Here is a 15,615-nt window from a genome sequence, read left to right as displayed (position 1 = left end):
ACTGAAACGCCAGCGCAGCACAAACAGGGAACCAGGTTTAATCGTCCTCTTCTTCAACATGCAAAATCCAAAATCGGTTATAAGTATTTCATTTGGCTGGTACACGTCTAATAACAATGTCCTTTCAACATTACGCGGAGAGGCTGTGATATAAGTGTTTGTATCTTGATCTCAAACGTCACTACCATCAACTCTCCACCTATGGCAGCTGTCTGTAAATAAATAAGTCTAGATGATGAACGATGTCGATGAACAATGATCAACGCACACGCACACACATAAACATAAATACAGGCGTAAACGAACTAGGTGAACATCGTTGTGCAATTCTACTTCGTGTTTATTTACATTCTGTTTAGGTCAAAATGATGTCAGTGAATTACAATCTAACTCCAAATCGGTTTATGATCACCCTTTCATTTTGTTTTTTTATGTTTCACCTTCCACGGAAAATCGAAACAAAATGACGATAGTTTGTTAAATAGCTTTTTATACTGGAGACTTAAGTTACGAATGTTTTGGGTTTTTTTTCCAGAGTTGGTCAAATGTTTTCATTAAGTCTGCGTTGAAATGAACGTTTGATCATAAACCGACTTGGAGTTAGATTGTGATTCAGCCTGACCTGAAATGACGTTTTTACAAGCACTCAACCAACACAACCAGCCTCTGTAAGGACATTCTAAGTTGACTACTAAATTGAAACGGACTGGCAGATTCTGTCACCTGACTGATGGACTGGATTTTTGGTTCGCTTGGTCCAGTCTTGACCCGTGAAGGTGAGGGTTAGAAATAATCTTCAGTAGCCAATGCGTCTTAAGAGGCGACTAACTGGATCGCGTGGTCAGGCTAGCTGACTTGCTTGACACAAGTCACTGTATCCAAATTGCGTAGATCGATGCTCATGCTGTTGCTCACTGAATTGTCTGGTCCAGATTTGATTGACTATAGGCAGCGGCCATAGAGCTGGAATATTGCTGAGGGCGGCGTAAAACTAAACTTGCTTTCCTTTTTAAATAGTCATTAGACATGATCGTTTATTATTTATGTTGTATTTCCTGTCCTATCTGTATTTTGTTGCAATATTTTACCACGTAGTTAGACATGACAAACAATTGTGATGTATTCAGTGAAAAATCTTTAATTCGGGGAATTATTTCACTATACACACCGCCGAGGTTGCAGAAAGGATACCCACAAAGATGTTCATCACTTTGTGGCTACGTTGTTGATGAATTCACTGTACATGTGAAAGTTCACAATAGTTCCCATGACAAACGGGCACCAAACCGGTTTCCCATGGAAAACATTTACCGGAATTGTTTTCTGAAAAAAATATTGCACAAATGAATAAAAAAATGTCACACGGCAAAATATTCCCTACGAGGTAGGTTTTACGAAATCTTCGTGAACTGTGCTTCTCCATGAAAAGGGGACGAAATTCAAATACTGTGCACTAGATGTTTGTCGGCCTATGACTAATTCGTTCGCTAGGTGTCGCTTCAGGTCCCGAGATTGGCAACTTCCGGCAGCAGCTTCTCAAAGGACCTTCACCTTGGATAATCTATTCAAACGATATAATTGGTTGATGATTGACTCTGTTTGGCGCATCAGGTGGGTTTTGAATTTTAAACATTTTACTTGTCCTTGTCTGGGTAAGGTCCGGCCATTACTCTGGTAATGAAATCTGAAAGATACAATCGGATCCTCCATTAGAACATGGGTTCCTATCTGGATGATCGAGGTTTATCTGTGGAATTTCAAGATATTCAGTTCAAACGACACATTTTAGTTACACCAGAAAACTGAGTACCCCCAAATCGTATAATTCATTTATTGCTTTGAAGCATACATGTGTGAAGCCCACTTCTGGTGTTTCCGCGGTGATATTGCTGGAACATTGCTAAAAGCTGGGTAAAACCATACTCCCTCACTCACTGTGGAACATAGCTAAACCATTACCATGTTTCCGTACGCAAGTTTTGTGTGATTTGTCGGAGGCTTACTGTGACAGTATTTTCTCACCTTCATATTTGACATTTCCTTCAAGATCTTCTCTCAAGTCCACACACTGAATAATATCATCAACTTGCTCGTCCTTCAGTCTGTCACCTGCACGACAAAAACAAACATTCGTTTACAGGTAAGACAATGGGATTATGAAGGTGAGCAGAAGCACTTCACGCCGTGATAAAATGCATAGAATGGGATATAACCAGTGGGAGTGGGGTCGAATTCCGGCCCGATGCTATTTCAAGGTATGTCTGCACCACACCCGTGCGCTTGGGTGTTCATCAAAGCGGTAACCGTCTTACAACTCTTTTACTTCGGGATCCCCCCCCCCCCCCCAATCTTGACGCTCATTCGCAGTGAAATAAGATCCAGGGTATACGTTCCAATATTCTACACTAGTATTCTAGGTGCAACCACGAACCTTCACGACACCCAAACCCCCACCCACTCCCGTTGAGGTTCACTAAAATCCACGATGTAATTAAGGGGTTCAAGGGTTTCGAACATATCCCCTCCCCCTTTGAAGATCCCTGGAACCGCCAATGCTTTCTTTAATTTTTTTTCTATCAAAAGCAAGAAATAGAGTAAATTCTAACATAACCGTCAATTTACAGTGACCCTGACCGTATTCCGATATAGCTTCGTGGTCTCCAAGCATTAGCATCAGCATTTCTACCAGTGATATCATTTCGCCCCGCCGTGATGTAGCAAGCAATATTGCTGTCCATGGCCTAACGTACCACACACACACGGTGTGTTCAAGATGGCGTACCCAGTGACGTCAACACGTGTCTCAACTCTGCAGATGAAATGAAACCTTGTCCCTCTCTGTCGAAAGTCTTGAAGGCCTCCATGAAGTCAGCAAAGGTTCCGGTGTCCTGTATTTTGGCACAAGCTTCGTAAATTGTGAGGAATTCTTCTAATTGGTAGGATTTTTCACCTGAAAGGAAACAAAGAACGTCACATTTAAGTCCCTTGTGGTGATAAAGAGCGTTGTGAGTGAGAGAGTGAGAGTAGTTTTATGCTGCTTTTAGCAATATTCTACCAATCCTACACCAGGGACACCAGAAATGGCGTTCACGCTTGTACCCATGTACCAAATTAGCGTAGTGGTTAAAGCGTCCTCTCGTCACGTCGAAGACTCGGGTTCGATTCTATACGTGGGCACGATGTGTGAAGCCCAGTTCTGGTCACACCCCCGTGATATTGCTGTTTATCACTAACAGCGGCGTAATACTAAACTCACTCACTTACTGTTTAAGGTCAAGTCCCGGATATTCCACAAGTTTAGTCAGTTACATGTAACAATGGCGTAGCGACGGCAAATGAGATGGCGAGTCCGTGAAGGATTTTGCGTATTGCCAGAGTTCGATGTGTGGTTTCCAAGCTCCGATATTTCTGAAATAGTGACGACGTAACGCCCCACTTCAGTCAGTGTTTATACCTACCGAACTTATCGACACCGCCGTTGCTTTTGATGGTCTTTTGTGTGGGGTTGAGCCCGAGGCAGTACAACATGTCGCCAGTTTTGGCAGCGTCTACATCTCCGTCTCTACCGTCCCAGAAATCAAACAAGTCAAACACCTCTGTACAATCTGCAAAATAACATAATATAGGTAACTTAAATTAGAATAGAAAGTATTCACCCGTCACGTGTTGCGTGCAGTTTGTGGGCAAGGCGACCTCGTGATAACAATTCATGAATGGCGGCGACAGACAAATGATATCTACTGAGCAGCAAAAGAAACGCAACTTTGGGGTGTTTTTTTTCAAGTTCCTAAATAGAAGACATAAACATGAACGCTTACCTTTATAAGATTTCTTTTTTTCTAAACTTACGCTTCTTGCTGTTCAGTATATGTATAGAGGCTCCCAAACGTATATGCATAAATGATAAACAGCAAAACACCGTTGTGGCGAGATAAAAGGAGCCCACGTTCTTCGAGTTATCCGATGTTCGAAAAAGCCCAAATACTTCGAGGAAACCCTGAGTTCCACACACCGGTGCTCAATGTACATGTACATAAGGATACAAGCATCATTACATTGTTTACTGGTCACGTGGGGCCCATAAGTTCATGTACTCTCTGTGTTTGCTTATGTTCCCCGAGCCAAAAGGGACCAAAAGGGCGAGGGGAACATAAACAAACAGAGGTTTTGGATCATAATAAGGAGTACCGGAGTTCGGCAACAGCTCAAACACTCCAAACATGGAGCACCAAACTAATTTCCACAGTAACATAGAAATATTAGTCGCTTGTAAGCTGGGTACATTGATTGGCTCAACCAGTGAGACAGCGACAGTCATGTGCGAGGTAAGATAAATAATTATACACCAGTCACTCTCTTGTTAAGACTGGCCTGCGCATACACATGTTAAATGATATACATACAACACAAAAGAAATGTACGTAAGACGTAGAAAGTAAACCATTACTCTGTTAAACAGATGGCCTACATACACTTCTTGACAAACGTTAACCAGATATTTGCATATTTAAACAATACGTTTTAACTGTTACGGCCAGTGACGTGGCAACAATGCTGAATCTCGCAAAGCATTAAAAAGTCCTGCACATCTCGAAATGTTTATTTTCGCCGACTGGAGAAGTTGCATTAAAATAATGACTCAATGGTGACATTAACCGTTACAAACTAAAATGCGGCAAAACTGAACAATCTCATGCGGACAGATGATTTGGGACAGATACTGGAGAGATTTTAATATCAAAGGGGAAATAAAGTTGAAAAGTTACTTCGATTTTGTTACCAGTACTAATTGTCGTAGACACATTACGTGAATTTACAAGAGGAAAATAATCATTTACTTCTTAAAGAGTGCTAAAAGGTCAAAGTAAAAGTGTAAAATCAGATGGTCCGAAATCGGCTTGAAGAAACATTCAAAACTATTCATGGCTTCGCCTGTTGGCATGATAAATGTTTTCATTGACTCATCTTTATCTTGATAATAATAATCTTCAAATTATTGTTTTCAAAAGTAGGCATTTTAAATTCGACATATATTGTTCTGGATGATTTCTTACGTATTTAGAAATGTCCTTGCGGAAGTAGCCATAGAATTTCAAAGAGTAATATGATTCATGCTGTTGAATGTCCTGTTGACATCGTTTTGGTAACATAGAGAGAGCTGAACTGTCGACACGATATAGGAGTTGATATAAAGACAGTGAAGGTGTAATGACGATTAGTGTCTGTACAATCGATTTCGGCGTGTACTGTTGTGTGGTTTGTCAGCTATGTGCTGCGAATCGAGTCTGGACCACACAGTCCAGGGATCAACAGCATGAACATCGATGTACACAACTGGGATATGTGTCAACATGTGTCAACCAAGTCAGCAAGTCTGACCACCCGATCTATGTGCACGCATGAAACTCAATGGAATAACTTGTGTACGGCTGTCCTTGGTATTGTCCTCAATTGTGCCCGAGAACTGAACCAAACTGACCCATGTGGACGTGTGCTATGCCAATTTTGAAGATTTACATGTAGTCCCAAAATTATAGCGGTTTCATTTGGAGATGTTCCACAAAATTAATTGCTGAAATTCAAATACAGCCCCAAACAATGCTTGATTATTCAGCTGGATGCAGTGGATACGTGCCCAGTTATTCTCGACTTGGGTTGGAATATTTCTACTACTTATTCATTATGGTTTGTTAGACAGGCGACCATACTTCTAAGACCGAGAATATCTAGCCTGTCTCACAGTCAGTGAACAGCATTAGTTCCCATCCTACGCAGTCCTTGCTGCAATGCCCAAGCTCTAAATGAAGCAAGTATAGATTTCCTCGAGTCTTATACTCCATTCTCACTGGAGTTCTTTTCAGTTCAAAAGGCATTACGGATTACTCTACAAAAGATCCCACGGATGCTCTCTTGAAAACATGTCACAGTTCTCAGCTATAGGCCAGTCCGGTGTCCTTTTGCCTTCCAATCGGACTGAGAGGGTACGTAAGTCCCAAAACATTTAAAGTACATCAAAACATTCCACTGTTTCTAATCGTAGAATACCTGTCTTTTTAATTTATTGCTAGATTTCCTGAATTGCTAACGGTTGAAGGGATGATGTAAATCCAGCTAGGGTCCATGCAGGAAGCAAATGTACTGTAAGTCCCCATGGTCCCTAGTATGGTGATCTACCTTCTGTCGTTGGTGATATATAGCTCGTGTTTTATATTGTGTTGTCCTGATAGTGATCTTAGTTTTAACTTTCCAGACTAGTTTTAAATTGTAACTGTGATATTCAAGTTGTTTTACTGTCCTTTGCTGACAGGTTTATTTATGAAACATATATCATCCATTTCAGTGTTAAATGTTCTCGTCACGATATGGCTGAAATAATGCCGATGTGACGTTAAATATTAACTCACTCAGTCACTCCAATCGGAGATAACCAGTGACAACCTGGGCAGATAAATCATGTAACTAGCAGTATCTAAACACAAAGATCCCTTTCATGGTGATACTGAACCTCATTCCGTTCTGTGTATAAATAATCCAGACCGATATGGACAGGTATTCGCTACAGCCTGGGCGCGTGTACATCTGTCGAATCTCGGATATCGCTTAAAGTGCAAAGGTTGGTGTGCAGGAGCATTGAAACGCATTTAGCCCCCTCGACTCACGCCTAGTCTCTGAAAATATGATTTTGATAGAACAAACAATTCATTTTAAATTGAAGTTGATTGGGAAATTGAGGAAATCTAGACTTGTATCACTTTAGGGCTGTAGGACGGACTCCTGAAAGGTCTAAGCGGTCTAATGAGGATAAGGAACTGCGAGACGGACCAATGAGCTTGCCCTATTCCAAGAGGAATGCACAAAATATTGCTGGCATGCCATGTGATAAACACGAATAGTGCATGCTTATTGAAGAAAATGTGGGTTTGATGCTCATTAAACCAAGTATGATAATTACGCGGCACCAATGCGGGAATCGAATAGCGGAGGATGAGGATAAGGAACTGCGAGACGGACCAATGAGCTTGCCCTATTCCAAGAGGAATGCACAAAATATTGCTGGCATGCCATGTGATAAACACGAATAGTGCATGCTTATTGAAGAAAATGTGGGTTTGATGCTCATTAAACCAAGTATGATAATTACGCGGCACCAATGCGGGAATCGAATAGCGGAGGATGAGGATAAGGAACTGCGAGACGGACCAATGAGCTTGCCCTATTCCAAGAGGAATGCACAAAATATTGCTGGCATGCCATGTGATAAACACGAATAGTGCATGCTTATTGAAGAAAATGTGGGTTTGATGCTCATTAAACCAAGTATGATAATTACGCGGCACCAATGCGGGAATCGAATAGCGGAGGATGAGGATAAGGAACTGCGAGACGGACCAATGAGCTTGCCCTATTCCAAGAGGAATGCACAAAATATTGCTGGCATGCCATGTGATAAACACGAATAGTGCATGCTTATTGAAGAAAATGTGGGTTTGATGCTCATTAAACCAAGTATGATAATTACGCGGCACCAATGCGGGAATCGAATAGCGGGTAATGGCAAACATTTTGCATACATAGCTAACTTCAGCTATCTAGAGTTCTGGGGAAGTGAATTGGTATGAAAAGGAAATGTAGCCTTAAGGTAAGGTTAATATCTAGTCCGTGGAATAAACAGAAACACGTCCTAATTATTATCATAAAACATAATGAAAAGGAGCCCGAAGACTTTTTCGTTGCCAAAGTGGTAATCAAAACTTTCCACATAATCTAGACTTGAATGGGCTTTGTTGGGTATACTTGTTTCTTATGACAAATCACTCTTAGATATTTAAGCTGACCGAAGTACTTGACGTACGAGAGTAAGCATACATGTATCCACAGTCCACCTGCTTCAAGATGAATAAAGGTGACTCTTGCATGTATTGCTATGACGATATCACGAGTGAAAGGTATATGCTTAATGAAAGGAGAGTGAGTTTAGGTTTACGCCGCACTCAGCAATGTTATTAAGCTATATTGGCAGCGATCTGTAAAGAATCGAGTCTGGACCAGACAGTCCAGGGATCAACAGCATGAACATCGATCTACTCAATTGGGATACGATGACATGTGTCAGCCAAGTCAGCGACCCTGACCACCCGATCCGGTCAGTCGCCTCTTACGACAAACATGGGTTACTGAAGATCAATTCTAACTCGGTTCTTCACGGATCGTTTAATGAAGAGAATAGGGATATGGTATGAAGGTCATACGGCTGTTCCACACCAGACTCCATTGTGCATTTACACTAAATTTATTCAGAAATTTATTCATGAAATTGCGATAGGTCTCCATTTCTCTTGCTATTGTTATAGCGATTGTATATTATTTGGGGATTGATTTCTGGGACCATTTCAACATCGTGACAAAAGACCTCCTTTTATTTAAATCAATTGTCACGTTGAAGCAGCAGTTCCTAAAAGCACGTCAATTCTCAAACGTCACTTTCGCTAATAATCACAAAATAAAGACGACAGGTTAGACATATGCTAAATCAAATCTAGTTTATCCAGTAGTAGAGCTATCAGACACAAACTGGAGACACGTTTATCTCCCTTACCAAACTGCAGAATCCTAACACCCAGGATGAATAATTTCGGTCAAACAGCCATTTCAACTTTGACTCAGCTAAGCATTGTATGGCGTTGCGGGTCAAAGAGGGTGAAAACACCGAGTCGGTTAGTTTTACGCCGCTTTTAGAAATATTCCAGCATTGTCACGGCGTGGGAAACCAGAAATGGGCTTCAAACATTGTACCCATGTGAGGAAGCTGACTCGTCGACGTGACGAGCGAACGCCTGAACAACTAGGCTCTCTCATCGACCCGTGATAACACCTCAAAGCGACGCATCTATCACATTGTGAAACCCACGAGACACAATGACCATGGGTGTATTGCCGCCAAACTAAGAATCGAGATCCGGGGAAACTAGGATGCCTTGGGATTCGAACTCAGTCACAGCATCCTGAAAGGCACCTTTATACACAAAATTAGCAATTTTGGACGATAACACGGTAAATGAAACCATTTTTTAGATTTGATACCAGACGTCAAAAGATGCATGGAGTTTCATTTTAACGCAATCGTAGCAAATATGTATATATTGGACAGTATTTGGATCAGCGTGTCCAACAATTTGAACAAGTACATAAACATACTGCATAAGGAATACCTACCACCGTGCACAGCCCATCTAACCAAATAAAATATTGGAGTATCACTGTGAATTAACACGTCTGCTAGTTAACATGTTCTCCCTTCCTATTGACACAATATTTAGAAGAGCAATATACAAATGACAAACTGCAGCGAGAGACCATAAACTTGTATAGACAGGTGTTTCCATAAACATGTTGCATAGCACCATTTATCATCTGAAATTACCTAATTTTGAAAGACATTGCACTATATCAAATGGAACTGAGTAGGGAGATTGAGAACCTGTTTAAAATCTAGGCATGTTTATCACAAAAATGCCATGCGGCTTCATTCACTAGATCACATAGAAATTCACATTATTGTAAGGCCAGATGGAGGGGAATAACATTTCAGTAAGGTTGGTGAGACGTTCATACGGACATTTAATTATTTCACATTCATGTGTTCATAAAATGTTTCTCATTTATGGGACTATGCAATTAAAGTGGTTAGTGGATGGCGTACATATAAGTCTCGGCACAATGACACATGTTTTCTTATCCTTTCAACCTTACATGCGAGGTGGCGCGTGAGCACCTCGTGGTTCCTCCAAGCAGACGATATCCGGTTTCAGATGAAATCTTTCACCGTTTATTTTCGGCAGACGTCGAGATTTTTCACACCGTGTCTTCACACGGCTGACAAAAACGCGTTATATATGTCCTGTTCATTCATTTCGGAGCTTTATTGCACTCTCGGGGGTCCTTCGGTTCAGGCAAATTACTCCTGTTTACAAACACTGCAGATGTGAGTCTGGCACATCGAGTCACGATTCTCACATGGAATGTCCCCGTGTCTTAGCAGCATTATTACCTTTGCACATTATCGTTGGTTTGACGTGTAGGGAATACAACAAAAGGCACTCGCGTCGCTAAAATTTCTTAAAATACGTTCCAAGTGAGCAAGATGCTTCCTCAAATTAGTCAAAAAAAAAGGTTGCTCAACCATCAGTTGTTTGTAGTTCAGTCCGCCTCCGATCGGTTTGTAGTCGGCCAGCTGCCAATACTTTGACCTTTCTAATAACGCAACTAGCGTCAGTTCGTCTCCTATTTTACTTTCCGTCGTTTTCTTTAAATCGTATTTTTGAGAGATTTTTGGACTTGGGTTTCTGTATTGACGCAATGGTCGCATACCTCATTATGTGAGGACGGGATTATTTGACCTTCAGGAATCTAAATATGGAATCGGTGTTCTCGTGGAAGCGTTATTCGGTAACATCCTCTGCAGAGGTCGCTGGGCTGATCTTAGACTACGCTTAGTCTCTGATATTACTTTGAAAGTGACAAATAAACCCATGTAAACTGAAAAGGACCCCCGCCAGATGGAGAATTCAGAGGAAATCTGGGCTTACTTTAGCACTGCAGGAGGAGCAAGGCAGTAGGGGAAATAATGATTTTCATGGTGTGTGAGACAGACTTGGGGGGCTAATTTTTAGGGAAAATAATGTAGTTCAGGTATTGTGTCACAGACAAAGAGTGCTGGGCAGTAGGGAAAATAATGTGGTTCAGGTACTGTGTCACAGGCAAAGAGTGCTGGGCAGTAGGGAAAATAATGTGGTTCAGGTACTGTGTCACAGACAAAGAGGGCTGGGCAGTAGGGAAAATAATGTGGTTCAGGTATTGTGTCACAGACAAAGAGTGCTGGGCAGTAGGGAAAATACTGTGGTTCAGGGACTGTGATACAGAGTTCTTTATTGTCAGTATTGGGGATTGGATAACTGGTTGAAATCTAACATAGACAAACCCCCCTGACAAAATCATGTCATCAAATATATTTGTCTACGATGTAATGGTGTTGTCCAGTGTATTGTTTGTGCAATATAATTGCGTATTGTTTGCATATTCATATATTTAGTTTTACCCTTTTGTAAAACATTCGGCTTTAAACCCGTAAGATCAATTTTGGTTATTCAAGAAACGTTTTATCTCCATTTATTGGGATAATGACTTTTTATCATTTATTAGTTTTAATTTGTATTTCTCTACAGAAAAGGGTACAAGGTTCTAAATCAATTTAATCGAACTTACCTCTGAAACATGTTACGTTTGTATGTTCGCACACCAGTAATGCCTATATTTGCCTTACCTGCCATCAGAGACAACCACAACACTTCACAATACCTCCACCCACGTGGTATATGGTATCCAGTTATGTATGATTCAGTACTCCACAAACACAGGGACACTCACCCTCAATCTCGTCCCGAGATAAAGAAGACTGAAATAAACAATATGCGATATGATAATTTTGCATATATATTTTAAGGACAATCCTAATTGCACATGACATGTCACGACCTTACACTTTATCTAAGAGGACGTTAATCCGAGTTTCTAAAGATTTGGGCAAATATTGTATATACAAAGAAATATTTGGTTTTCTTATTCATTATGCTGTGAAACATATCGCAATGCTCAGATGATTTCACATCCTCGCCACAAGGTGGCACAGACGCATGTCATTGTGAAGGGCAAACAGCCCACATGGCCAGTGAAATGGCTGCTGGGGTAAATTAGCGGTATACATCCCATGGTCAATTAACAGTTAACCGTTAACTTCACCTGCTATGGATTTTGACAGCCAGGCATGTGACTTATCGTTCAGGTTGGTGGTAATACAATTACCAGCTAATGGTTTTGTAACGATCGAGGCTCAACGGAATGGCGGTTTATTGCTCGACAGGTGTGTGTTCTACTGCATAAGGACTGTTATTAAACAGCTATCACTGCAGTGGAACATTATTTGAAATATGTGCATTAATGAAAATTACTTACGAATTAAAATTTACTTACATATTTTTCAACTCAAAGTTGTTCATATTTTAGAAAGAGGAACTAAAATAGCCACATCCTACACTATTTGGAAATCTTTATACATATTTAAAACACATTTTTATGGGTATTTGAAACAAATAGTGACATTCCCATAATTTTAACTTGCTGCTGTGAGACCAGGTGATAATTTGTAACAATGATCAATACATGACAGGTAAACTTGCAAATAAAATATAAACCTCATAAATTTTGAGAAAGTTTCTACTTACCATCTCGTATGTTCTTTCGCTGCTGCCGTGAAGATGGTTGATCGAGAAAGGACTACCCACGGAATGCTAAAAATGCCGTGTGGTGCTTCATCAAGCATCGACTGCATTTATAGGGCGAGCCCATTTTTACAATAGGGGCGTGGCAAGCTGGCGGTTGATGGCATAAGACGGTGTGTATGTTCTTTGGCCATTCTAAGATTTCTCTTTTGTGGTAATATTAGGGTTTCGTTAACACATTGTTTGTCAACATTAATCAAAGGGGACGACTGAGATGAAATTGGTTTCTGTCCGTTTCTGTTCAACTTGGTCTACCTGTGATCCACGCCATTTAAACGGAAGTGACGCAAAAAGGTAACAATATATATCCCAGCAATAAGCATTACGAAGAACCCACTTAAACCGGTAATAAACACTTTAACTATAACTAAGTACGTGCATTTTATACGTCTTGTGAGTTTATTTGCTTTAGAATTGATACCTCTTTAGCTCATAGTTTTATATAAAATTATACTGCGCAAATCTTTAATCCAAGCCAGTTTGCTTTTTATTCAACATGGCGGACAATAGCTGTGCCGTTGCTAGGCCTACGTTTACAGCTGCTTTGGACATATTTGGAGAGTAAGGGACGAGTCATACCTGCTTTGTTAGACATGTGCCTAACTTGGTATGAGAGCAATCTGATACTCGGCAGCTGGCTGGAGCAAATGAAGGGATATCGTCGGTAACCGTGGCAACGGAAGGGGCAAGACATGTACTATAATCGCCGATGCCGGTATTGTTGCTTGTGCTAGGAATCCTCAACTTCTGACTTTCAAGGAGCCGGCGAACGCCGCCATGTTAATCTGTCTGAGCAGACGATATTGTTTGCGGAGGCGGAAACGAGAGATTATTTTTTATCTCAAAGTAAATGAAAGTAATTTTGCATGAGTGTACAACTTTAAATGTTATTGGTGAATTATGACACGTAGGAATAAGTTTGCGGAGAAATATCTGGTAAATTTATCCTTTACGACAAGACCATTCTGAAGGAAGTCTGCTCGTTTCAAACGGAACTATGCCATGTTTCTTTTATATTTTAACTGCATATGTTAAAGAGGAAACTATATATACAGTTTTTTACTACTTCCAGTCGGGATTATATTGATAGAACCCATACATCAACATCGTTTCCATCGTCTTAAAAACGCTGGAGGGTGGATAGTTGTTTGCTCCTACAGCGGAAACCCTCGTTTCCACAAGGGTACATGTGAAACCCTCCGCCATGTGCTATGGACGACGTAAAAACATACTCATTCATGATACCTCCATCATCCTCATCAGCAGCAGCAGCAGCATCGTGGTCGCCGACACAATCATCCCCTGCAGTAATTCGGAGTGAATGAGTTACGTTTTACGCCGCTTTTAGCAATATTCCAGAAATGACACGGCAGTGAACGCCAGAAATGGGCTTAACACATTGTACCCATGTGGGGATTCGAACCCGGGTGTTCAGCGTAACGAGAGGACGGTTTAACCATGAAGCTTCACCGTCGTCCCATCATTACTGACACCACTCTCGTTCCTGCAAGTTGATATTCATTTCATTATTCGACATGAGAAACTTTAATACTGAAATACCTTTTTTCATTATTTACTAGATAATTAGCATGTTTGCAGCGTATTCTTTGCAACATATACTACACCACTTATGCCACATGATCCTGGGGCGGTGGGGTAGCCTCATGGTAAAAGCTTTCGTTTGTCACACCGAAGGTCCGGGTTCAATTCTCCACATGGGTACAAAGTGCGAAGCCCATTTCTAGTTTTTCCCGTCGTGAAATTGCTGGAATATTGCTAAATGCGGCATAAAACTAACCTCACTCACTAGGTCCTGCGCTACTCTGGGCCTCCAACCCACAATAACCATACACACCGTCGGTCTATATCATCACTGAAACAGACAGGCTCCTTTGCAGTTTCAACATGAAAGTCGTCACGGCGATTCATCTAATGTCAGCAGAAGTACATCTAGCTACACTGTTGAATGAATGAGAGAGAAAGCTGTCCTTACCACCCAGCCATGTCAGCGACAGTCCCTCAGCGAAGCAGGTCCTCTCCGAGACAAACATTCTCCTCCCAGACAGGAATGTCGTCACAACAGATCAGCGTACTACGTTGTTGTGTCTCGCAGTTCTTATGAATGGCATACCGATGTCACGTGATGTGTCTCGAGCAATTACCGTCGTCTGTCAGTAGATCAAATTACCGTCTGGCACTGCGGCATGCTATTAACACATCTCGTGCAGCACGTGCGTGTCACATCACGTCTGCGCGAGTGGTTTAAGTGATTGGTTAAGTAGATAACAAGGTGCAAGTTTATTGGGTTCTGTTTGCACCGTAACAGTCTGTTTTTTTCTCTACGGTGTCGTAAAGTTTAGTATGTTGCTAAACTGTTGATTTAGGAGAATATGTCAAGATAACAACCATTTCTTAACTGTTGTGCGTTAACGTCTCAGATGCAGGTTTTTAACGTTTTTAACGGGGTCGTTGATGGCTGGGGTATACAGAAATGTACCCTAACCAAAATCAGAATGCGGAAACGTAACCCAAGACCAGTCCATTGTGGTGTTTTATTAAACGAAACTGTCATATTGTTGTTTGAGATGCATTTGATTGCGTTATATAAGATGCGAGCATTCACATTCTCAAACAAAATGGGTTTCCTCAATGCCGTGCACCGCCTACTTTCTTGTAAACGCGTTCTCTGCGCCAGTCCAACTTGTCCTTATTTGCCTTTAGATATGCGTTATTCAATTACGCGGTGTGTGATCACCCATGCTCATTCTATCAGCAATAAATATAACAGCTGTTGCAGCTGCTACCACCACAACCACTACTGCTGCTACAACACTACTACTGCTTTTACTGCAGCAACTGCTACTACTACTACTGGCAAACAAGGATAGGTTGGACCGGTGTTTGTACAGCACCACTTTTAATAAAGGCGTTCAACCAAACTCACTGCAATGACTTGGACAGAGGTTGTCACCTCGTGGCTGAAGCGTTCTCACGTCACTCCGAAAACTCGGGTTCGATTCCCCACGTGGGCAGAATGTGTGAAGCCCATTTCTGGTGTCAACCGTCGTGATGTTGCTGGAATATTGCTAAAGGCGGCGTAAGACTGAACTGACTCAATCACTCACTCACTCACTGACGTTCACTGTCTCTGATATCAATTAAGCAAATATGCCAATTAAGCAAACATGCCAATTACTTCACATCACTGATATCTCACATCAGAAATGCCCTAATTGTATGCGCACTTAAAATGTTAATGTATTTAATTTATATTCTTAAA

General features: G+C 41.2%; 1 protein-coding gene across 1 annotated transcript; it reads right to left on the bottom strand.

The window, feature by feature from the left end:
- Nucleotides 1-1,120: 1,120 nt before the first annotated feature.
- On the bottom strand, nt 1,121-12,359 carry LOC137281666 (myosin essential light chain, striated adductor muscle-like). Its single transcript, XM_067813052.1, has 6 exons — nt 12,279-12,359; nt 11,425-11,452; nt 3,459-3,605; nt 2,783-2,950; nt 2,023-2,109; nt 1,121-1,684 (listed from the first exon to the last, which is right to left on the bottom strand). The coding sequence occupies exons 1-6, from the start codon at nt 12,279-12,281 to the stop codon at nt 1,635-1,637; spliced, it is 483 nt and encodes a 160-aa protein (XP_067669153.1). The 5' UTR covers nt 12,282-12,359; the 3' UTR covers nt 1,121-1,634.
- Nucleotides 12,360-15,615: the final 3,256 nt, after the last annotated feature.

The sequence above is a fragment of the Haliotis asinina genome, chromosome 4, assembly GCF_037392515.1.
Source record: "Haliotis asinina isolate JCU_RB_2024 chromosome 4, JCU_Hal_asi_v2, whole genome shotgun sequence".
Classification (NCBI taxonomy): domain Eukaryota; kingdom Metazoa; phylum Mollusca; class Gastropoda; order Lepetellida; family Haliotidae; genus Haliotis; species Haliotis asinina.
This window is presented reverse-complemented; position numbering and strand designations above follow the sequence as displayed.

Excerpts from the sequence above, each read along its gene's own strand:
- LOC137281666 (XM_067813052.1), bottom strand. Across the intron at positions 2,951-3,458 it reads CGGCGGTGTCGATAAGTTCG|GTGAAAAATCCTACCAATTA; the intron begins GTAGGTATAAAC and ends GTTTCCTTTCAG. Across the intron at positions 2,110-2,782 it reads ACACGTGTTGACGTCACTGG|GTGACAGACTGAAGGACGAG; the intron begins GTACGCCATCTT and ends TTTGTCGTGCAG.